Source organism: Conger conger, chromosome 10, assembly GCF_963514075.1.
Source record: "Conger conger chromosome 10, fConCon1.1, whole genome shotgun sequence".
Classification (NCBI taxonomy): domain Eukaryota; kingdom Metazoa; phylum Chordata; class Actinopteri; order Anguilliformes; family Congridae; genus Conger; species Conger conger.
This window is the reverse complement of record NC_083769.1, coordinates 36,202,495-36,226,300: the sequence shown is the minus strand read 5'-3', so window position 1 is coordinate 36,226,300 and position 23,806 is coordinate 36,202,495. Positions and strand designations below refer to the sequence as shown.

Below are 23,806 nucleotides of genomic sequence, written 5' to 3'. Positions count from 1 at the left end.
CAGGACCAGGTGTCCTGTCAGGCCCATGTCAACGAGCTCATCAAGACCATCATCATCCACCACCACCACATCTTCCCCGGGCCCCGTGACCTGCAGGGGCCCCTGTACGACCCCGAGGACTACGGGTGGGTGCGACGGACTGACGCTGACGGACGGAGTGGCGTCTGTTAAACGTTTTTCTCTCCAGCTGACCTGGAGTTATTTCCAGATCTTTCCGGGGGAACTTCCAGCATTATCATACTGAATTAGCGTATAATTGGCTCCCCGTTGAAAATGTAAATTAAATGCTCAGCCCAATGAATGTTTTTCATTGGCCAGCCTGTGGAAGAGCGTGTTCAACCAAAAACAAACCAAACAACACTGGTGGCAGATTGTAGAGGTTTTGTACAGAGGACTGCAGTAGGATGTGTGTGCTAAAGGGTAATATTAGCTGATGAGATTATGGGTTCTTAATTTCCTTTCTTCTGAGAGCAGTTAAGACGTACTGTAACTCTGAATGACCTGGACACACACATCTGTGAATAATGAGCGTCCAATAACAGCCCCCAGATCCGTCGCCTAATCCTCGGGGGGTTTGTAAGTTGTTGCAAGTGCTCCAGGAAATTGTTAACAGTCCAGTCGTTAAAATCAAGCCACGGAATGAAAGAACCCCACTCCCCACCCCTTCGAGCTGGAGAAGAGGCCCGACCACTTCAGAACCCAGCGAGAGAGATAGAGAACGTCAATACAGATGGAGAGAGAAAGTGTGCCCTGTCACCATCCTCATCTCTCTATCTCATTCTCTATCTTGCTCTAGCTGTCCATCTGTAGCTCTCCATCTCTATCTCTATCTCTATCTCTAGCGCTCTCTCTTTTTCTTTCTCTCCCTCACTCCCTCTCTTTCTCCTTCTCCCCCCCCCCTCCCCCCTCAAACTCTACCAGGGGCGGTGCTGATTTAGGGAGAGCGGTCTGAACCCCACAGGAGGGGGGTTAAATCCTGAAGGAGCCTCCGGCATGTTCTAAAGCCCCACCCAGCTAGGACGGGGCTTTGCCGGATCGTTTTACTGAACACTGGAGTGAACCCCCCCGTCCCCCACTCCGTCCCCCTCCAGATGAAAGGCTCCCCTGTGCCAGAACAGGGCCCATTGGCCCGAACCCAAGGGGTGATATTTTTTTACATAATTCCATTTTGGAATATTCCATAGCCCCACCGTGTTACTCCCCAAAGTAACATGGGAAGCTATGCTTCTCTCTCCATAATTTAGGCCTCTCCGCAAAGCAGTCTCTGTTCACTCACCTTCAGGCAAGCTAATTAGGAACCAGAATCAGTGAAGTGTTCTTCTCCACAAAACTAGATTATTCCTCTTTGTATTTTGTTAAAACCTTTCAAGGTTTGATTGAGGTTTAGATATGAGGCTCAATCCACACACACACACACACACGCAGTACTGGAGGTATGACCAGTTTAGGTGACCTGTGTGAAAACCTTCTCTGATTGGTCAGAATTGTTGTGCCCTATGCCATATTCCATTGCTCTGGTAGTTGCTGTGTGGCATTTCTGTTTAGCCAGTTTTGTTTATAGAATCCAGCCACAAGACCAGTCCCTTTGGTCAGTTGTATCACAGCCTGGAAACTATGATTCTGTGTGCTGTGAAGTACAGAAGCTCGCCCTCAATCCAGGGCAGAAATATAGAAGTTGGCTGTGGAGTTACTGCAGCACTGTCACCAACCTCTATATCTCCTGCCTCCCATCTGCACAGTGAGCTCCCCCTGGTGGACGAACCCATGCCTGAAGCTGTCCGAGAGCTTCACTCCAGCAGTGAAGGTGAGCGCCCCCAAAATGATTATTTATTATCACCGTTTATTTGTTCTTCAAATACCTATATGCAGTCAGACTTGCACGGTATATGACATTTTCTTTTAGCTATTACCTGTTTATACAGCTGGATACGTGCTGAACCGCTGGGTTAGGTACTGTAATCTACAGCACCCTGGCAGGGCCCGCACCTGCGTGTGGAAAAGAGGAAGCTGTGTTCACACTGTAGATACTGCTCCCTAAATTGGTGATTTATTACTCTCTGTAAACTGCGTCAGTAACCCCTCAGGTGCAAGCGCAGCTGCTTAGCCACTGTCGTGTGGGGGGTATAAACTACATTAATAGACCAAGGTCCAGTACAGGCAGAGTGAGAGAGTACAGTTAAACGTGTAACCCCTTAACCCTCTCAGTCCCAAGCCCAATATGAAGTGGCTTCACCCAAATACCAAGGGGTTTTGGCTTTGGTTGAGAAAATTTTGAAAGCTGAGATAATTTTCTAGGGTTTTAATAGGCGCTCAAAAACAATTTAGCAGTCATTTTGATTGAAAAGACATAAGGTTGAGAGTGCCATATGGGATTTTACGGTAGTTACGCTTGAGTGCCATATGTCACTCTTGCAGCTGAAAGGGTTAATGCCCTGCCCTGTTCTGCCGTACCCCTGACACCTCGCTGTGTGTCTGGCTGATCCAGGCCGCCTGCTGTTTTCGGACATGGACCCCGTGGAGGCTGTGGCTCGCTTCGACTACTCCGGGCGCAGCCACCGGGAGCTGTCCTTCCAGAAGGGGGCGCCGCTGCTGCTGTTCCACCGGGCCTCGGACGACTGGTGGGAGGGCCGGCACAACGGCGTGGACGGGCTGGTCCCGCACCAGTACGTCAAGGTCCAGGACACGTGAGTGCCTCCCCAGGAATCCGCCATTTTGATGGAACTCCTCTTTCATCTCTATTATAAAGTGCTCTACAGTGTAGCTCCCGTCTGGGGGGCATGGCAGCCATTTTGTGGAACAATGTGCACTACATTGTGTAGACTAAGATGTCAGACTGCTCCTTGCTTTTGCTTTAACCCCTGCTGATACTTGCTTGAATTAGTCTAGTCGTTATGCAGTTCATTTCCGTAAACACATTTTTATGAGTTATACATTACGTGACCAAAGACGAGCCTACTGCTCATGTACACAATACATATTTTATCCAAGAACTGTAGGCTCATCAGGTATAGTGCAAATATGTGCATACAGTTTATGTTCTGTCTAGACTTTGTGCAGTGTTGAGGTGCGGGAGCTCTTGTTGTTGAGTGCTGGAAGAGGAGTGTTTGTGCTGGCACACTGACCCACACTGACCCACACTGACCCTCACTGTGCCTCTGATGCAGGGAGGAGGGTATGGCTGGGAGGAGGAGCCCCAGGACCGATGTGGACGGAGCGTGCGACTCCTCCCATCTGGAGGAGAAACTGGCCACTAGGGGCAGCGTAAGCTCCCCAACTGGAGGTCATGTAGCTGATATCTACTTGGCCAACCTTAACAAGTAAGACTATTATCACTGCTATTGATATCTACCAGGCTAACCTAAAGTCAGTTATTGTGTTATTAACAATTTCCATCTGGCCAACCTTAACAAGTAAGACTATTATCACTACTATTGATATCTACCAGGCTGACCTAATGTCAGTTATTGTGTTATTAACAATTTCCATCTGGCCAACCTTAACCAGTAAGACCGTTATTAGCTGCTGCTAATGACATCCCCCATGTTCCACTCCCCCCTCAGGATGAGGAAGTGGCCGGAGTGTGGGAGTATCCGCAGGCCGTACCGTCCGGGCGAGGGCCCACCTGAGGGGTCCCCAGGGGCCAGCTCGGGCCTGAGGGCCACCTCCATGCCGGTAGGAGGGGTGCCCAAAGAGATGACGGACAAGCGTCCGGTCAGTGCCCACAGCGTCTTCACCTCTCTCACCCGCCACACCTCCGTCAAGACCAAAGTGGAGAGCCCGCAGTTCCGCAAGTCCACCCCCGCCGCGCGCTCCAAGAGCTTCAGCAACCACCGGCCGCAGGAGACCGAGGTCCCCGTGGAGACGGAGCCCAGCTCCCAGGTGTGTGAGAGAGGAGCTCTGAGCTCTGGACCTGTTTCAGGCTCCGTTGTCTCCAAAATGTATCCCTGAGTAAAAACAACTTGTAGTAATACTGAACTAGTTTTACCCATCACTGCAGTACATAAAGGGCATTTAACAGCTGCTGATAACTAATTTGACTTTATTAATTGAAACATTCCCCACCTAAGATAATTTAGTGCTGGAAGCTTCTTCTCAGCAAAGCCTGTCTGGCCAACTGTCTAGTTTAAGCACTGCTTGTAGTACTATGGCTGACCTCTGACCTTTCTGAGTGTTATTCTATTGGCTGCAGGACATTGAGGCGGCGATGACCACGGCTCTGAACGAGCTCCGGGAGCTGGAGAGGCAGAGCAGCGCTAAGCACGCCCCGGACGTGGTGCTGGACACGCTGGAGCAGCTGAAGGGGGGCCCGGGCCCCCGGGGGCCCACGTCGGAGCCCGCCAGCCCCCTGCACTCCCGCCTGCTTAAGGAGAGCGGCCCCTCCCAGCATGCCCTGCAGCGGAGCTGCAGCTCCGTCAGCGACGTCACCAGCACCTTCCGCCCCGGGAAGAGCTCCGCCCACAGCCCCGGCCCCTGCCCCTCCCCCTCCTCAGCACACCGGGAGCCCCGCCCCCCCGCCACCCGGCCCAAACCCGTGCTCTTCCCCAAGACCCATTCAGGAGGCAGCCCCAGCATGGGGTCTCCCACTACCCCCACGCCTCCCACACCCCCGCCCCCTCCCCCTCCCCCACCGCCAACCCCTCCCTCGGACAAGACCTGTCCCTCCCCCCTCCTGCAGTGACCATCCTCCACTTCTACACTTAGTTTTTTCATTTTCCTCTTTTGTTTTTTGGAAAGGGATCAAAAAGCAGACTGTGGACTGTGTGGGAGCACGGACAGGCAGACACACGAGTCCTTGATCTCTTCCTCCCGTCGATGTGAAGTGCTTGCGTGTGTGTGTGTCTGCGATTAAACCCCAACAACAGACGCACGCTGATTCTCAGCCTTGTCAAGCTGTCAATGAGACACACGACCAGGCCATACTTCCTGGAATGGAGTGTCCTCGGAATGCTGGGAAATGAACCAACGCCAGTCTCCCGGGCAACGCTCTGAGGATCCTGTGAATGTCGCCGTGGAGACGGTGGGGGAGGGCAGAATGGGCCTGCTTCTAAAGAGACTGGCTGTGTGAATAGACCTGGAACCAGACATCAGGGATAAGCAGGATTTAGGGGTGGGGAAGGGGGGTGGGGGGGGGGTGGGTTGAGAATGTCACTCAAAGGGAATTTATGCTCTTATCTGTGGACTCATGTTTCAGAAGTGCCAAAATTTGAAACCTAACTGACTGCATCATGCGAACCCCCTAATCTCTACAGCAACAGCAGCATGGTGGTGACAGCAGTACATGTAGCTTATCTCTCCCCCCATCGGGCGGGTGGGGGGCGTGGGGGGAGGGCGGGCGGGCGGCGGTCAGACGCAGCGCTCCGGCGAGTCTGGCATGGGTGTGCAGGTGTGACGCACACACACACACACCGCCCCCTCCCACAGAAGGGGAAGTGAAATGACCCTGCTTCCTGTGTGCCGTGCGCGTGAGGCCTGTTCAGGGGAATTAAAGCCAGACAGCGCAATGGCTCCAGGTAAACCCTGCTTCTGTTCAGCAGAGAGGGCCCCCGGCCTCTCTCTCTTAGAGCAAGTGCATGGTGAAATCATAAGCCCGATATGAGCAAGACATTGGGAGCATGCCTCAAGTACAAGTTTTTATCAAAGTCCTCCTGTGTATGTCTCTTCAGATACCCCAACAACAGCCAATATGTTTCTGTATTCAGGTAAAAAATAATGTGAACTGGAAAACCTGCTGAAACTTTTCAGTCCTAAGACTACATCATAGACGATAGAAGCACAATAGCGGTTCCGTCCTTACTTTAGGCCTTCGATCTTGAATTAATATTTTTTTCTTGACTTCAGGTTCTCTATAGTCGTGATAGTCTTAACCTTATTTGATCCAGCAAATGACAAAAAACACGCGGTCTATCGGTGTGTCTACGTGTGTGCTTTTGTTTACCTCTATACTACTGCATGTTATGATAGAAGTTGAAAAGCACTAATTCTCGCATGTTAATCTGGAGGAACCGCAAACCTTACTGTAGGTCTGACCGGCTTTTAGTACTTATCTTTTATCAAAACCAGTCTGACTCCAGAAGAACTAAAGAAAAAGATCTGCAATTTAGGATTACATCGTGATCTCAGAGCCCCAGATCCTCACGGAACAGCATGATTTGGGACTTTAATCCATGTAGACCGAGGCAAACGTGCAGTTTATATGGTTGTATTTAGTCTGTGCAAGTACACCCATTTCTGCCTGGTAATTTTTCATCAGTTACCTATAACTCTAATTAAACATACAATTAATACTAGTGCACCATTCTACAAACAATAATACAAGCATTATGTTCTTAGTAAATATGGGTTTTTTTAAAGGGGTTGGCAAACAGTCATTTCTGTTTTGAGATGGTAGTTTTGAATTTCTTGTATGCTCAGGTCTTGAGTTGATTTGGCACTTTGGCATTTATCTAGTCACTTCCTGACAAAATTATATGCCAAAAACCAAATGAAAATCTTACTTGTTGGCTTTCTCATTATACTCTGTTTTGTTGCTGTTGAAGTGATAGTCTGACATTTGAAATGTTTTTTAACAATATTATCAGGCACTTAAAGATGAACTGTAGCCCCGTACTGAGAGCGGATTATTGTTCACCGTTATCTGGTCCGTCCCTGGTGCTCCCTGTTAAACGTTCGGGAACGGTGGTGGACTGAGGGAGGTGGGTGAAGTCTGGGATCACACTCTGATCTCTCCTCCCCCCTGACTGGAAGCCCACCCTGTCTGTGAATCTCCACGCATAACGCCTCCTTTCATCGCCTTTCACTGCTTTCCCTTTCTTCCGTTCGGAAAAGCAGAAATGTGTGATTTACTGCGGGAATGTTAGCCAGCCGTTACCATGGCGACTTGGCAGCGTGTTCTCATGACCTCCCTTCACAGAGAGATAAGGTTATCACTTCAGCTGGGATCGTGTGGCGGCCTTCTGATCCCGAGGCAGCAGTGTGGCACAATGCTCACCTGTTTCCCTTGTAACCGGAGAGTTGCGCGCCTGAATCCCGTGTGTGGCACAACCGCCGTACCCTAGAGAGTGGTACTTAATCGCTACATCAGATATCCAGCTGAGTGCTTGGATGATGTTTAAGTTTATGGCCAGTCTGCCTGTATTAGTGGCAGAGTGCAGCTAAGCAATAAACAATGACCATAACAATCCACACACCCGTCTCTTAAGGGCTACCGAATACCTGAGTGTGCACTGGAGTGTCCCATCGGCATACTTTTTTCTTGGGCGTTCATTTTCAGATCCTTACCGCATTTTTCTACAGGTAACTTTGAAAATACTTTCAGTTTCCAGTAAGAGACTGTATGCAATCACAGAGAAAGCGGAAGGCCAGCCACTGGCGGTGGTTCAGGGAATAGTCCTCCGTGCTCTTTGAGGGAAACGTCTTTATTCACTCTAATCCAGGTCTGGAGAGGTGGGCTGCTGTGAAGGAAACGCACGGTGGCTCAAAGCTCAGACTCGTCTCTGGGACCTGTATAATAATATAATAGTCTAATTAAATGGGTATGTTTATTAATCGCATACAGTGGCCAAAGTGCTTGGTCAGGAATGTCCGGTTGAACTGATGCTACTCTGCAGACACGATCTTGAGAGGAGTCAATGTTATCCACTGCTTTGGGAGAATTTTCTCTCATGAAGTCGGTATTGTGTAAATAATATCGGTATTGCTCAGTTTGTTAATGTACTGTATTTATGTTTTGGATGTGGTCCACTGCTGCATCGATTGCTTTTGGTCGAGAGCAAACAAAATGAAATGGAACCTAGTTATCCAGGTTTTTAAATGTTTCCCATCATTCATCCATTCATTCGTTCATCTTCAGTCAGTGAAAGCTTTGCTCCAGGTGAAAAACCAAATGGTTTGGTTAGAGTCATCTTGAATGTTGTTGCTACTTTGATGCTCACCAGTCATCCATGAAACATTATGTGACAGTGACCCCTGCTGGTGGGGATTTATATTGCATCTTCTGGTGATGGGGTTGAGTGTGTGAGTGACTCTGGGTGGAAGGTGTGTTTTCTACCTCTGTATAACTGGAAACTGCAGCTTTGCATTGAGGGGGAAATACATTAAACAGCAGGTGTTCCTGGGTAATGCTCACTGCTTTTAGCTTAGCGTTTATCGTGCGGTCAGATGCCCGGTGTCACGCAGATGCTGTGTGCTGTGAACAGGACCAACAGGAATCTTCATTAGCTAACAAACAGTGGCTGCAAGTGGAACATAAGAAGAGGAATGCACACAGTCAAGACAGCTTTCATATTTAAAGTAGTGAATTAACATCTTTATTTGGTGAATGTATATTTTTACTGCTACCTGGGCGCACGTGGTTGAGGTGTGAAATGTGTGTGATTTAAATGCAGGTAAAAATACAATTGAATGGCTCCAGGTTATACTGTATTGTTTGGGGCACACTTTCAGTTCATTATGTAAAAAAAAAAAAAAAAACTGCCTTCACCAGGAATGTAATTCTCCACTTTGAATAGAAAAGCTGATATTTCTTATCATGATGATGATTATTATTGGAGACAGAAAGACTGTATTGTCATGCATTTAAGATTTTCCACTGGAATGTCAGTTTTATGTGAATAAACCTGTGTCCAAGTGCACGTTGTATATATGATGCTGCACATTACAGAGGTATAGTGTTCTTTTGGTACTCTACTGTACAGTATTAGCAATAGTACGATGCTCTGGAATAGACCTGATGTAATTATGCATAGTTCTTGTAATGAACCTTTTTTTAAATAAACATTGCTTGCCATAGATGTCCTCGGGTTGGGTGTTGATTGGGTGTTGACACGTTCAGCACTTTATTCCTAAGTTGTGGCTCCACCATTGTTTCCTGTTTTTAAATGATCTAATTAGCGAATATGCATGAGGGGATGCAGAAGCTGAGAGTGGTGTGTATATACGGAACACCTACTCCTGTAGTTACCCTGCACAGCACTCCCATGTGATCCTGTAAGACCCACCAACACATGAAAGACATCGTATGTGTATGTCTGTGTGTGTGTGTGTGTGTGTGTGTGTGTGTGTTATGTTAAGCAGGTGCATTGTATTTGAATTTGAATTTATTTGTTTATAATGTCGTGGACAGTCCCCATTAATTAACTGTAAACAGTAAATGGAGCAGCTTTTAGCCTACATGAGTAATTTCCAGCTGTAGTCCCCGGCCAGTTGACAATAGGCTCCCTAAAATACATTAGTTAAAAAATAATAAAATTACAGTTGCAGCAAGCACAAACAAATGGAGCAAGACATACAAACATATCAAGCACAATTGGAGCAAGCACAAACATGCGGGGAGACAAGACATGCAAGCACAAATGGCAGCAACATCAATGCAGTACATGAGATAAAACAGTACAAGGGGACAAGGGAAGAGCAAATAGTCATAGCAGACATACAGACACAGCAACATACAGACATAATAGCATACAGACATAGTAGCATACAGACACAGCAGCATACAGGCACAGTAGCATCCAGACATTGAAACACACACAGACATATGCAGGTGGGTAGCAAAGATGGAGGTGTTTGGTGTGGTGTGGTGTTTGGGTTTGTGTGGTTGTGCCTTTAAGAAGAGTGTGAAAGTTTGCCATGTGGACTACATGTGGGTGCTGTGTTGGGATTCTGAACACAGTGTTCTGTGGGGAAACCAGGGTACAGAATGCAGATGGAGAGAGAGCGAGAGGGAGGGGCAGATGAGAGATACTTGACATAGATAAGCATGCCGACTGTTGTCAGTACTGCATCAGTTGCTGATATTATTTCCTGCATTGATTTGTAATCGTCTACAATGTGATGTGGTGCTGCTGGAGGTCTCTGTGAGAGCGAGAGAGACTGCAGGAGGAAGAGGGGGAGAGGCGCAAGGGATCTACAGGGAGGGAGAGAGGGAGGTGTAGAAACGACAGAAGGGAGAAGAGAGGGAGGCAGAGCAGCGAAAATAGGGAAGTGTTAGCACGGGATTGTGAAGAGGGAAGCCGTGAACAGGGGTCGGTAGCGAGAGAGCAGGAGTTCCTGGACAGAAGGGTATGTGTGTGTGTGTGTGTGTGTGTGTGTGTGTGTGGGTGTGTGTGTGTGTGTGTAGCATGTGTGTAGAGTGTGGCATGTGTAGCATGTGGTGTCTGTAGTGTATGTGTAGCGTATGGGTGATGGTGTGAGGATGGAGGAAAGACCAGCGCCAGCGTGCTGTTGGAGGGAGGGGACACTGTGGAGATCCTTGGTCAGCATGGCACCAGCTACCATCGCCAGATAGCACCCGGCACCATGCCAGTGCAGCCCACGGACCGCTTCAGAACCGACTGTTTCAGAACCGACCGCTTCAGAACTGACTGCTTTAGAACCGACTGCTTCAGAACGGTCACCAGACGCGTGGGACACCTTTTCCGCCGCCTGCCCAAAACCAAGTCCTGGTGGGAGAACCTGAAGCTGATCCACCCACCCAGCAAGTCCTGCTCCCTCATTGGCTCAGGTAGGAGGCGATCACCCCCCACACACCCTCACCTGCTGAGCTAAGAGAGCCTCACTCTTCCTCATCTGTTCAGTTAGGACAGACTAACATTTCCTCACCTGTTCAGTTAGGACAGACAAACACTTCCTCACCTGTTCAGTTAGGATGGACTCACTCTTCCTCACCTGTTCAGTTAGGACAGACTCACTTTCCTCACCTGTTCAGCTGGGACACTCACTTTTCCTCACCTGTTCAGTTGCGAGAGTATCACTTTTCCTCACCTGTTCAGCTATGAGGGACTCACTCTTCCTCACCTGTTCAGCTAGGAGGGACTCATTCTTCCTCACCTGTTCAGTTAGGATGTAGTTTTGAAAAGAAGTGGTAGTATGAAATGCATTACAGCATGCATTCTTGAATGTAGCGATCCTCAACCCTGGTCATGGAGAGCTGCAGGTTCTGCTGGCGTTTCTTATTACTCAGCACCTGAGTTGCACAACATTTTGTTCAGTTAAGCAGCTGATTAAACCGCTAACTCCGGTCACCTGGTTTCTTAGATGTGAGTTGTTTGCTGATCTTTAGGTGAAAATGGAAAGCAGCAGAATGCAGCTCGTGAGTACCACTGCTTTAAGGGAATATGTGTGTTTGTACAGGGGACTCAGGGCTGGGATTCCTGAGGGTTGTTCAGAGAAATGCTGTGGGAGGGGGGCATTGGAGACTGGAGTGTTTGTCCCTGTCTGAGACGTGGGCACGGAAGAATGAAGAATTCATTACAACAATGTACACAAGCCCTGATCACCATGGAAACGCCCTAAAGGCTTGTGGGATGGGGGACCCCAGGGATGACCCCCCCAGTCATTATGACTGCTGCTTTGTTGCTTCTTTTTTATTCTTTATTCATGTGTGTGTTTGTGTAGCAGTCAACCTTACCCAAGCCAACTAGGAAATGTCCAGGATCTGGGCAGCCATTTTGGATCCAAATTCAATGCCTTTACTTCAAATGCAGTTTCAGATGCAGAACCCAAACTTCAGGCTTCAAATGAGTTAATAAGGAATTATTGACATGAACTGAATGTGGCTTTACAATAGGCTTGTAATTCAGGTGTTACAGGTTTGAGTCCTACATGGCACCATGTGTTTCAACCTCAGTTCTGTTTGTAGCAGTGCATTGTGGGGAGGAATGAACTATTTCTGTTGCACTACTAGGTGGCGATAGAGGTGCAGCACAGCAATTTTTATTTATTTTTTTCCTTCTCCTGACGGCACCAAATGGAACTGATTTAAATGGAACCGATTTATAATTCTACAATAACATTTACATGCCTGATCATAACCTAATCTTGATCATAATAGTCACCTGATACATTGTCTATTCATCCAAATAGTGTCTACCACTTCAACTGGTGTGATGTCTTGAGCTTTCATACATTTTTCAAGTTGTGATTTGTTGTGTGCTGTCCCTGATTGGTGCTCTGTGTGCTGTCCCCAGCTCCTGATTGGCTGCTTTCTGTTGTGACATTTCCTCCAGGCTGCAGTTACCCATGTCCTCTGGAATGCTCTGGTCTTGCCCAGACAGACAGAATCCAGAATGATGGACAGACGGAGGATGCCCCGCCCCCAGGGACATGCCCAGCCAATGATCAGGCAAGCAGCACAGTTCTCAGTCATTGCACAGCATCTGGAGACGTGAAACATTGCGTTATTACAGAAATGCATCATGCGGCTGCTAGGGGGCACTGCAGAGCACATCTGGGATTCTCACTGAGCTTAAGAATAAACCTCAATACCGAGGGGAGAGTATTTCTTTAAAAGCACCTCTGAGAACTGAGAAAGGGACATTGCTGGATCAGAAATGTGTGTGTGTGTGTGTGTACGTGCGCGTGGGGAAATATGTACAGGACTACATATAAGGAACAGCTGTGACTCCTTTACCTGCATGCCTTAAATTGTGCTGCATGATTTATCAGTCAGGCATTCTCTGAAAGACTGCTTGGGATTGGCTGTCTGATCAGAGTTCCTCAGGCTGTGTCATGCGTCACATTGGCTGTGTCTGAAATCGCATAATTAGCATGCTACTCATACTGCTCATACTGTGTTTCAATGTAAATCAGCTTGAAATTTAGTATGAGTAGTATGCTAGTTTCGTACACAACCGTTGTCACGGCAGACATTAGGGTTTGATAGCTATTGAAATCACAAAGTGTGGGAAAGTATGTTAATTTAATTAAATTTAATTGCATAATTTATGCATTTTCAATTTACATGCTAAATTAGTGCATTAACGTCGCCAGGGTAAAAATGTGAGTATTAATATTATTGAAATGGCAAAGGTTGTAGGTTTGATTCCTTGGTGGAGATCTGACATTGTTTATTTAACAAATGTAAGCTGCATAATTTGCTCAGAATAAGAATCCTAAATGCTTAGATGTATGTAATGCATAACTCTATGCTTTGTCAGCGCCCTCTGGTGTACAATGGCATTACTGCACCCTGCGTACATCCACAACCTGAGGGCCCACAACAGGCCTGCCCTCTGTGATGATATTGTGACTTTACTGAGCACCTTCATGCAGTTGTTCCTCCATCTGGAACAACTGGACACTTTCACAGTCCCCCACTCCCTCCCTTCCTTCTCTCTTGTTTTGGCCAAAAGATACAAGGCGTGGTCATATTTGCACGCAACAGCTGATCCTGTTGTTTCGGCAAGGATATTGTGGAATGACGACTTCATGATTGACGCACTTCTCTGCTGTCTCTCCTCCATCGCGGCAATCTCTCTGTGTGATATGTTATTAGTAACAGCGGGAGTGTAGCGACGGAGGGTTCCCAAAATGTTCACAAAATGTATCATCATGCGTTACATTTCATTACAGGCATTTAGCAGACGCTCTTATCCAGAGCGAACAAAATGCACTTGACAAAGGCTTTTATCTAACAAGTCCGTTGATTGAGGCGATTTAATTTTGTTTTATAAATGACACTGTAACATAATTGAATTATGTTATGTTCTGTAGGCATTTGGATCTCAGATGGGGGCAGTAGCTTACCTGGGTGTGGTTAAGTAATGGTTTTATTTATTTGCATGATTCTGCGTGGTCTTATGCTCAGTGGTAACTAAAAGGGCATGTATATTGTGTGCAAAGAGATGTTCTCTCTCTCTATCTCAGACGCACTCTCTCACTCCCTCTTTCATAGAGGAAGTGGCTTTGGTTGGGCCTGAGAGCAGTTACTTGCAGGAAAGAGAAAGGGGGAGGGGCCAGTGCGTGTGCTTGCTGGGCGCTCAGAAGCGATAGACCACAGAGACGGAGAGAGAGAGAGTCAGGGCCGAATCCCACGGCCGCCTGTACGCCTCACTCCGCAGCTGTGAAAAAAAGGAGGAAGAGTCGGGTTTGTGTCGAGACTGAGTGGAAAAGCAGAAAAAGAGAGAGACAGCGAGGGGAAAGGGTAGGATCAGAGAGAGAGAACTGAAGTTCCGTTGAAGGTGACAGACGCAGGTGCCGCAGCGGAAACTCTGCTCTGTTCAGAAGAAAGGTTGGTCACAGGACTACTGCAGAACACACACACCTGGCTGGTGTGGCTGGTGTGTGCGTGTGTGAAGGCTACGTATCACAAAGCGGTAGGAGACAGAGTGCCGTGCCCCTTCCTCTTTCCCTGGGACGTCGTGACACCTGCACCATGAGAACCACGGACTCCTGAGAGGAACAGTGCTGCTACTTCACCCCACGCCCTGCTCCCTGCACCCCCCCCTCCCCCCAACCGAAGACCGAGGACCGGGCCTCCATGAAGGGAAGTATCAGCATGAGCAGCGGATACTGCAGCCAAGACGAAGAGAGCGACGACTTCGCCTTTTTCACCGCGAAGAGCTCCTTCTTCCAGCAGACGCACGACCAGCAGGAGGCTAAGGTAGCGATCTAAAGTGTCAACGGTTGGCCAGCGTTCAACCTGCAGCCAGCCGGCGGTGGGTCAGCAGTCAGTAAACGGTCCATCAGTGGTCAGTGAGAGGTTGTGCCAGTGGTCATGGTCGTCAGAGAAAGTTACTTGGTTGGCGGAATGTTTCTGAAAACGTATCTGCCGATTATCTCCTCGGTGTGTCTTCCACGCTGTCTCTAGCCTTGTGTCTGGGGAACATGGTGTCCCACTGATCACTCAAGGCAGACTTTGTAGCGAATCCAGAGAGAGATGGAGTGCCCTGCAGTGTGTCATTCGAAAGAATGCCTCTGCTCTGCTGCTGATACCATTAAATGTCGATCAGCAAAGCTTGTTAATGTTGGAGTCTGAAGTGTTAGAGTCTCTCTGACCTGTGAGGCACAGTTTAACAACACGAGGCGGGAATGTAGTGTCACGGCTAGGAAACTGGACTTCCATTATACCCTTGGGGCGAGGCACTTACCCTTGATTCAGTCAGTATCCAGCCGTATACTAGCATTGTATGTAAATAATGAAGTTTTCTAAAGGCCAAAATGTAATGCAATGAAACAGGATGTGATGGGGAGCGCGCTGTAATGCAACAGCCTTGAGTAATCTGCTCTCCGATCACACCAACCTTCCTGTCGCCATTTCGGAAAGAATCATAGAGACCCCTCTCACGAGTCTGAGGGCTCTGTTCCTGCACAAAGTGAACGAGAGAGAGTGTGTCAGAGCCCAGATGCATCAGCCACGGTTGAGGTCCATTTCAATTCAGTCAGATCAAGAAATCCTAAAAATTACATTCAACGAATGAATTGAATGCTGCCTGATGAGTTTTTTTTTTGATTATGATTCATTTCCTGACCTGGTTGAATTGAAGCTGAGTCTCATGTCTGCTTTCTCTTCAGTCTACCATAAGGCATACAAGGTGAGAAAAAGGTATCTGCTTTGTACTGTATTTTACAAATATTTTCTGGCCATCAGCAACCCCTACCCCCACAACCCCGATTAGCCAGCCTCTGGCTGCCTTGAACTCCTGAAGGGTACCCACTATGTAAAAATCAGAATGTAGGTGTATGCTACTAGATGCAAGTGGAGCAAATCATATGTAAAGCTGTGCGTCAGAGCTACGCAGCCGGTAGAAACACAAGCACCAAGACATGTTTGTTTTTCTTCAGACCACATGCCACAGTCAGCGTTGACATATTGTGGTGATGTTCTGAGCGAGCGAAACCAAACCGGCTTGAGAGGGCATATGAACTGCCATTTTAGCTGTGTGTGTGCGTGTGTGCGTGTGTGTGTGTTCATGCGTGTGCGTGTGAAAAACTATCACAGACAGCCCCCCTCCCCCCACAGCCCTCGTCTGTCTTCCTGTCAGTGGTTTAATGTGCGGAAGAACACACACCGCTTTGTTTTCACAAGAAAATTGTACATGAAAGTTCAGTTAACTATCTTCCTCCTTTTCCAGCGTTAAAAGCTAAATCTCTTCTTTTTTTTTTTTTTCAACAAAGCAAAACTCATTAATTTTACTGTAAACTGAGATGTTTTCTTAATGTAATGCTGATCATGGCCTTTTACAAGAAGTCCCTGTATGCATGTATATACAGAGATGGAAAGTCCAGGGGTCAGAAAGTAAAAGTTTCCACCCATGACCTCAGCCAGCTCATTTCACTAATTAATTTCACTAATTCATTAACTGGAACTAAATCCTGGGGAGGGCTTTTAGTTTCTGAACCTGGATCTTCCACCTTTATGTATGTATAGTATATATTTATATGAGACTGCACTAAACTTATATGCTGCTAGCAAGCATATTTGGAAATGGAAAGGTTTATGGCTAGCTGCACTTATCTCTGTAAACTTCAGGCACTGAGAACTCAAGTATAATTCGGCCACATTAGCACTGGTGTGACAGAGTTGTTTCTATGGAGTTGTTTATTTTAAAAAATGGATGTCATGTGATTGCCAACATAAATTAAAAAAAAATGTAATGTGGTGACCATAAAAAAGCATTAGAAATGTATAACAGTTGAAAGACACCAGCCGTGAGTTTTAATAAGGTTTAGAAACGTTTGAAAATGTGTTTTCCCTCTGTTCACGTATGACTAATTGAATGGCTTTGTGGAGCAGGGGAATGTTTTTTGGTTGCCTCCTTGTTTACACCTCCACTATCAGTACAATCTTGCATGCAACATAAATTGTCTTGCTGTACAGTACAGCTAATTTTGGAGAGTGACCTTCGCTGTAAATACACTGGGATTATGAAATTGCTGCGAAACCAGCGGCCTTAAATTATGGCCACGATTAAAATCCTCTCGAGATGACAGGACAGAAACTGTCTTTCTGATGTCGGGTGATGGCTAGCGGCTGACATTTGGACTGGAAGGCCTTGGCCTTCATGAATCCAGTGGGGTTTGTGGTTTTGGCTGACAATCTGCCGGGTGAAATCCCTGGTTACAGCAGCAGTAGACATCATCTGTGGGGATCTCTGCAGGAGCGCATTAGCAGCGCCTGACTGAGTGTTTGGCAGATGTGTGTCTGTTTCCTGTCCTTTGGGTGGGTCCTCAGACGACACAGAAGGGCCGCACGCAGAAGGGTGGATTGGAAGAGATTGGGCACATCCACACTTTCCCTGCCCAGCAAAATAAACTAGTGGAGACAGTGACACTAACATAAACAGCCTTACACTTGATGTACAGCTCTATAAAATACCCCCAGCTTATGAAATATGTCATAAAGGCATCACTAGAGTTTTCATGCTTTTTTAGACTGAAATCACACATTTTTCAAAAACAGACTTTTTAGCAGAGGAAAATGGAGTGACGGAGATCCAGTGCAGAGCTCCAAATGAAAGTGATTATTCACCTTCATTATGCCCAATTAATGATGTTCACAGAGGTGAGATTTCCTCTCTTTTTAATCACACAGTGCCGCCTCTCTGTGTGTCCTCTGATGTCTCCCTCCTCAAAGCAATCATTTTCAGAGGAAGTGCTGGGCTTAAAAATGGACAGCTCCCTGGATCTCTCAGATAACAGATCTAATCACAGGGAAAGGGTTTCCGCTGTGCTGACTGAGGAATAAACATGTTTAGCTAAATTCACTTCCTGGACATTTTCCTCTGCTTAACAAAATCCCTACTGGGCCACACCCCTCCCCCTCTTGGTACAATCCAAAAACAAAAAAAAGAAACAAAGTGCTCATTTTCTTGGTTCTAGGGTCTGATGACTGTTCGTGATTGGGTGCTGCTGTCACTGTGATGAAGAGAGAACAGGACTGTTTATAGTCATCTCATTACCGATTTCACTCACAGCGTATGCTGACTGTCTCAGTACTGAGTAGCCATTTTCCAGAATATATATACATTTATTTTTTGTGTGTGTTAGTATAAAAGAACACATTTGAGATTTCCAAATTTTAAAAGATTTAATTTTAGAGACATTTTTGCATTTAATTTTAAAAAGTAACATTACTGTAAGCAATTGACTACTTTTTGCATAAAAACTTGATGTCAAGGCTGTCTGAGATCAAAAGCAAGGAGACAACCAAAGTCTGCAGAAGAACTGTGGCAAGTTCTCCAACATGCTTGGAACAACCTCCCTGCTGATTGTCTTATAGAACTGCAGGGCAGTGTTGGCTATCTCAGAGAAGTCAAAATTAGTCAAATGTAATGTGAAATGTATCGTATGTTTATTTAGGACCTTTCATTGAATTCTTTTTGAAAGAATCTTATCTGTATAGTTATTCAAGTGCCTAAGACTTTTGCACAGTACTGATTATATATATATATTTATATATATACACTCTACTGTATATAAGAAGTTCTGCAGCAGATATTCTGAACATGTGATGGTTTGGTCCATGCACCATGAGTTATTCAAACAAACCCACTTTTTAAATAAATAGATGTATCACACTTTTGGTTCTCTTTTCCCTGATACCAACAGTGCTAGGAAAAATAATATCTAAAGAATATTCTAGATTCCTCATATAGAATTGCATGCCCATGCATAAAAAAAAAAAGCAGACAAAGCGTGATTCAGCTGTGCTTCCTTAACTGTGGAGCATTTTTTTTTGGGGGGGGGGGGGATTAAACCAGGCAGGTTTCACACGCCTTTATCTGCATCAAAGATATGTGTCAGAGGAGATGACTTGAGAATTTGAAGCATTTGCCAGGCCTTCTTGCTTCACATCCTGTCGTCAGGTAGGAGCGCTGGACTGAACCGAGGTCTAGAACAGCATGTGGGACTGTGTTCTGTTGTGTTCGAGAAGATACGCGCTCTTCAGCCCCTCCTGCACTGCTGCGGAATAAGCATTCAGACAGGAAACCAACGAGGCCCTTTGAAGTCTTTCCTGCACCCTCCTTTCTCGTTAAATCAAGGCCTTCGTTGACAGATTTGGTGCCGGAGGTGGTGCCTTTTGGTCTTTGCAGTTTTGATATGTCAACCTCTTGCTCTTCTGGTGACTCAAGAGGGAATGAACAAATTAAATAATTCTAGGCCTCTATGATGAAACTGTCAAGGTCGTAATGGCACCCACCAAGGAAAATAGGGAGACATATTAACACTGTAAAAAAGACAGATGAAACTGCAGTGAAGTAATCTTATTAATTACCTTTCCATTTGCATAGCATACTCTCTCTGTGAGTATCCCATAATACAGCCCCAGAATACCACTGTGCTGGCTAGTCTACAGATACATGAGAGGACAGTCATTTGTCTTAGCATAAATTGATCGGGATTCACAGTGTGTTACTGTAACTGTTACTGTATTTATAGTTAATGTACAGGCAACCTGCTGTTCATTTCAAGAGTTCAGTTTTTCTTTCCTTTATAATCCAACATCATCTCAAGCTTCTTTCTCTCTCTCCCCCTTTCTTACTCACTCTAATTCTCATTTTATCTTTCTCACTCCCATTTCCCCCTCCCCCTCTCTCTCTCTCTCTCCCTCTCCCTCCCAGGGTACAGATGGTCCGTACACTGGCGTTATTGAGGTGCACCTAAAGCTGCGGAGGCCGGTCTCCGTGGAGACGGTGGGTGGCGTGTCCGTCCTGCGGTCTGAGGAAGTGAAGCGCGTTCATGTGAGCAGCAGCACTACAGTCCGAGAGGTCATCCAGGGCCTGCTGGGAAAATTCAGCGTCCAGAACGACGCCTCCAAGTTCACACTTTACCGCCAGACGCACCGCGACGGCCAGGGTGAGACGCCATCGTCGGTTTCATGAAAAAAGAGATGAATTCTCGTGTGCGTCCGCGTATGCATGTCTGTCTGTGATTATACACAAACTTGCCAGGTCATGCAGTTGAAGCAGAGATCCTTATGGTATGGAAGGACTGACAGAGTGCTAGAAACTCTCCAGAGGAGGTAAAGAGGTGAGTCTGTGTGGGCTGAACAGCACACCGTGCCTCCCCTGGCCTCAGGCTGCTGTGTTTTAGTCAGATGTTCTCCAGAGGAGGTGAAGAGGTGAGGGTGTATGAACCCTAAGCCTCCCCTGGTCTCAGGCTGTGTTTCTCTGTCAGATGTTCTCCAGAAGCTGTCTGCCTCGGAACATCCCCTGTGCCAGCGGCTGGGGGCACCGCCTGAGCCTGACCCCAAGTCCAAGGCCCTGACGTTCGTGCTGAGGGAGAACGAAGTGGCAGGCGTGGAGGTCAGTGCTTACACACAGCCCTGTCACAAACAGACACACTCACACACACACACACACACACACACACACACACACACACACACACAGCCCTGTCCACAGTCCTGGTCCTTTACCATTTCAGTCACACACACACACACACACACACACACACACATACATACATACACACACACGCAGCCCTGTCCACAGTCCCGGTCCTTTACCGTTTCAGTCACAAACAGACACACTCCCCCAGTCCTTTTACTTTATTATTAGTGATAAATAAGCAAAAATCAACCATAGCACAAGATGACTGATGTAGGTAAAGTATTGTATAGTATGATCAATCTCCTGCTGTTCCCTGATTCAGTAATACCACAAGGATGCCATTGCATTTCTTATCAAACACTCTTTCTGTATCCAGCCAAAGTGGCACACACTACTCTGGACCAGGTCATAAATAATAAATAACTAATACACAGTAGTTCTTATATAATACTGTTTAGTAAATCTCTTCAATAAAGTGGTCTTTCAGAGGAACTCAAAAGTACTTATTTATTTATGGTGTTATAAAGAATGCAGGCTGATGCCAGTCATGGCATAAAGTATGTGTGTTTTATGGGCACACTGCTCCAGTGAGAGGCTGTGTGTGATTGGTTGAGGACTGGAGCCGGGATAAGGCCTGACTCGTGCTTGATCCCGCTGCCTCCCTGTGGAGGGGCTATACAGTCCTGCCCGGAGACTCCGTATGGTGGTCGCCTTCAGAGTTCTGACTGTTCCAGTCCATTTCTGACAGCAGAGCACTCTACAGAGACAATAAAATAGCTTTGTTTGACAATACGGATCAATACGAAGCACGCCGAATGGTTAACATTTTTTGGTGACTCAGACCTTTCCGTACTTGCTACGTCAGGACCCTCCGCCAACGCTGGAATCTCCAGAACCACCGTACGGCCCCTCTGTACAGAGACTGCTGGGTCAGGCATCAGGCTTAAGCTGATTGGAGGGGCAGTAATGAGTGACGCTTTCTCCGCCTCTCCGCAGTGGCAGGCCTTCTCAGTGCCCGAGCTGCAGAACTTCCTGACCATCCTGACGAAGGAGGAGGAGCTCCGGGTGCAGCAGGTGGAGCGCCGATACAGGCAGTACCGGGAAAAGCTCAGCCAGGTGCTGCAGGAGGCACAGGGCAAGCTGGGGTAGACCCGCACCCACCCCACCCCCCAGAGCGCTGCCCACAAAACAGGCTAATGTGGGGAGAGAGGCTGTGCTCAGGACACTCTCCGCAAAGCCCAGCCCCTCTCTGTGGAGGAAGGTGAACACTGAACACTACTGCTGGGGGTGGGGTCAAGACCAAAAAACAGCCAATGGGGGAAGGAATGGGCCAAGATGTACGCGGGTCATCTCCAGCTTGAAATGACAAAAGAGTTTGTGTGAGGGTCTTCCACAGCATGCCTCATCTGTCAATCTGTGCTGGGAGTCAGCCCCCATCTTTCAAAGGTCTGAAGTGTGTGGAAGTGGAAGTGGAGTTCAGATGGTATTTTTAGCCATGTTTTAGTTAGATTAAGTGGAGCTAAACAGGGATACAAGCACACACCGCTGGCACAATCTGCTGTGTTCGCAGAGCTGTCTTCGAAACTAAACACTGGGTTTTGGTTCTTCAAAAAAAAAGTAATCCTCCCCTTTTATTTTAAACTGGAATGCCAAATCATAATCGTCATCAGTGCTCATTGCAACTGATCGAAGTGAACGCGAACAAGCTTGTGCCCTCCTCCAAAGCACACAAGGCTAAGCGCTTCTTATCAGACCACAATCTGCACATCAGACTCGCAAAGACATGAGTCAGAGGAAGACGCTTCTAGTGCAAACTAACAGTTTCTCGATTGTCCAGTGGGAGTCACTAGTGGGCGATGAGACACTGTCATCCCAACTGGCTGAAACCCTCCCAGCCCTGGACTGGTGCAGTGCCTCAACAGGATGTAAGCTTTATTGAACCCTGTGGGGTAATTTGTCTTGTTACTTAAGAGTAACTAGCAGCATGCACAGCAGTGCTCACTGGCTCCAGTTCATTCCCACACTCCTGGCTCGAGGTGAAGGTCACAGGTCTGTGAACAGGTCTGTCTGGTCTAACTGGAGCTGGCTTCATCCAGTGTGGGCTACAGTACCCACACTGCATCTCCCTTGCAGCTTCCTGTTATGAGTCAGCCCTGTTTTTACTCTGAGAGGAAAATGGCGCATTCGTTTGTGCACCAGCACTCTCTCTGTATTCCTCATACATACTGAGATGCCAAGCAGGTTATTTCATCCTCTGTATCCAAGTTGAATCGATGAATGAGAGATATTCATCTCAACAGAAAGTGTAATATTAACAAGAGTGAATGTGTGTGAGAACTTCCACGTTTGAGAAGTGAGAAGCTCTTCTTCCTACTTGGTGTTGTATGAATGCTTAAACAGGGGAGTTTCCCTAGGCTCGGTCTCTCGATAGAGAAGTGAGTACAGAAGTACTTTGTGCTTCTCTCTCTGACTTAAAAAGACAGTAACTGGAGGTTATATACCCTTTTAGACTGAGCTGAGAAACACCAGGAGGAAAGAGTTTCTGCACCTTCTAAATCTGCTGAGGTGGAGAGAAGATCTGTGAGATCAGCTAAGCAAGTGGTACTGTATAGTGAACTGTAGAGTCTGTATACGTCATAAACAGATCAATGTTTCTAAGAACAAATAATAAACACGCTCACCTTCCACCACAGCAACACACACACATACACGCATGCACACGGACACGCACACGCCCCCGCACACACACTTCATTGTTATGTGTAAGCATGTGCACGCTGTATGTCCACATTTAGTGTAAGTTGTAAAACAATGCCGAGGTGTAAACATTTAAAAGGGATTTTACCCTTCACCCAGAACCACACCTCTCGATGCTTCACCCATCCATCCGAGACCCTTACCTTCAAAATCCTGCCACCCGTTCGATCCCTCAAACAGACACAGCCTGACAGTAGGTGGGTCACCAGCAGACCCTCTGGGGGTTGTGCCCTGGTCCTGATGTAGACAACCCTGTCGGCAGTTTGTTTTTTCTTTACAAAAAATAAGTTCGCTTCCTGGTCTTGAGATGTTGCTCATTCGCACCAGTGCGGTTGGCTGCAATATAGGTCTCAGCCACACATTTAAATGTTAATGTAGCAATATGGTGAAATTATTTTCCTCAAAAGAGCATGTAGTCGTAATATTTTTTCTTTTCATTTTTTTTTCTTTGTCTGTCTCCCCATGTAACCATTGGTTAAGTTGTGTAATTTGGATAATATTTTAATATTTTGTGTATGAATCAGACCCAGCCCAGATGCCATGTTCATGTTCCCTACTGTGCAGCCAATCTGTACAACATGGTGTTACTTCCACAGTTTAAAATGTTTTTCACAAGCCCATGGAAAGCCAAATGGTGACACCACAGTCACTTTGTCCATATTCCTCCAGTCTATGCTAACAACACAAATGAATTATCAGGCTTAATGAAGGCAGGTGACCTCATCACTCATTTCACCAGTCAGACTCGAAGTGGCTCGGGGGAAACTAAACCCAGACACAACAGCGCCTTCAGCCTGAACTCTCCCATTTCACAGAATTTATATCAGAAAATATCAATCTCAAATATTCAGACACAAATATCAGAGCTGGTCACACAGGATGCATTGTGTAGATGTGGTTTACTGCTGCTTACGAACAATCGCCATTGAGAAACAAATGTGTACAAATGTCTGTAAAGCTAGTAAATAAAATATAGATCCATTTTACATATTTGTCAA

At 46.7% G+C, this 23,806-nt stretch overlaps 2 protein-coding genes across 3 annotated transcripts in view; both read left to right on the top strand.

Annotated features, from left to right (window-relative positions):
- Positions 1-2,688, top strand: part of LOC133138353 (SLIT-ROBO Rho GTPase-activating protein 2-like) — a 46,527-nt gene extending 43,839 nt beyond the window's left edge. Inside the window, exons 18-20 of the mRNA XM_061257005.1 lie at positions 1-125; positions 1,740-1,804; positions 2,486-2,688. The exon at positions 1-125 is cut by the window's left edge and continues 88 nt beyond it. Coding sequence (XP_061112989.1) covers positions 1-125; positions 1,740-1,804; positions 2,486-2,688 — 393 coding nt within the window. The remainder of the gene's footprint in view (positions 126-1,739; positions 1,805-2,485) is intronic.
- Positions 2,689-13,740: 11,052 nt separating this feature from the next.
- On the top strand, positions 13,741-23,794 carry LOC133138489 (ras association domain-containing protein 5-like). 2 transcript variants are annotated; one of them, XM_061257294.1, is made up of 4 exons: positions 13,741-14,380; positions 19,341-19,575; positions 19,897-20,024; positions 20,917-21,055. In XM_061257294.1, exons 1-4 carry the CDS (start codon positions 14,258-14,260, stop codon positions 21,001-21,003), a joined length of 573 nt encoding a protein of 190 aa, XP_061113278.1. In that variant the 5' UTR covers positions 13,741-14,257; the 3' UTR covers positions 21,004-21,055. The 2 variants fall into 2 exon arrangements, with proteins under 2 accessions (XP_061113278.1, XP_061113277.1); XM_061257293.1 differs by having other exon boundaries at positions 13,742-14,380; positions 21,048-23,794.
- The last annotated feature ends 12 nt before the right edge of the window (positions 23,795-23,806 follow it).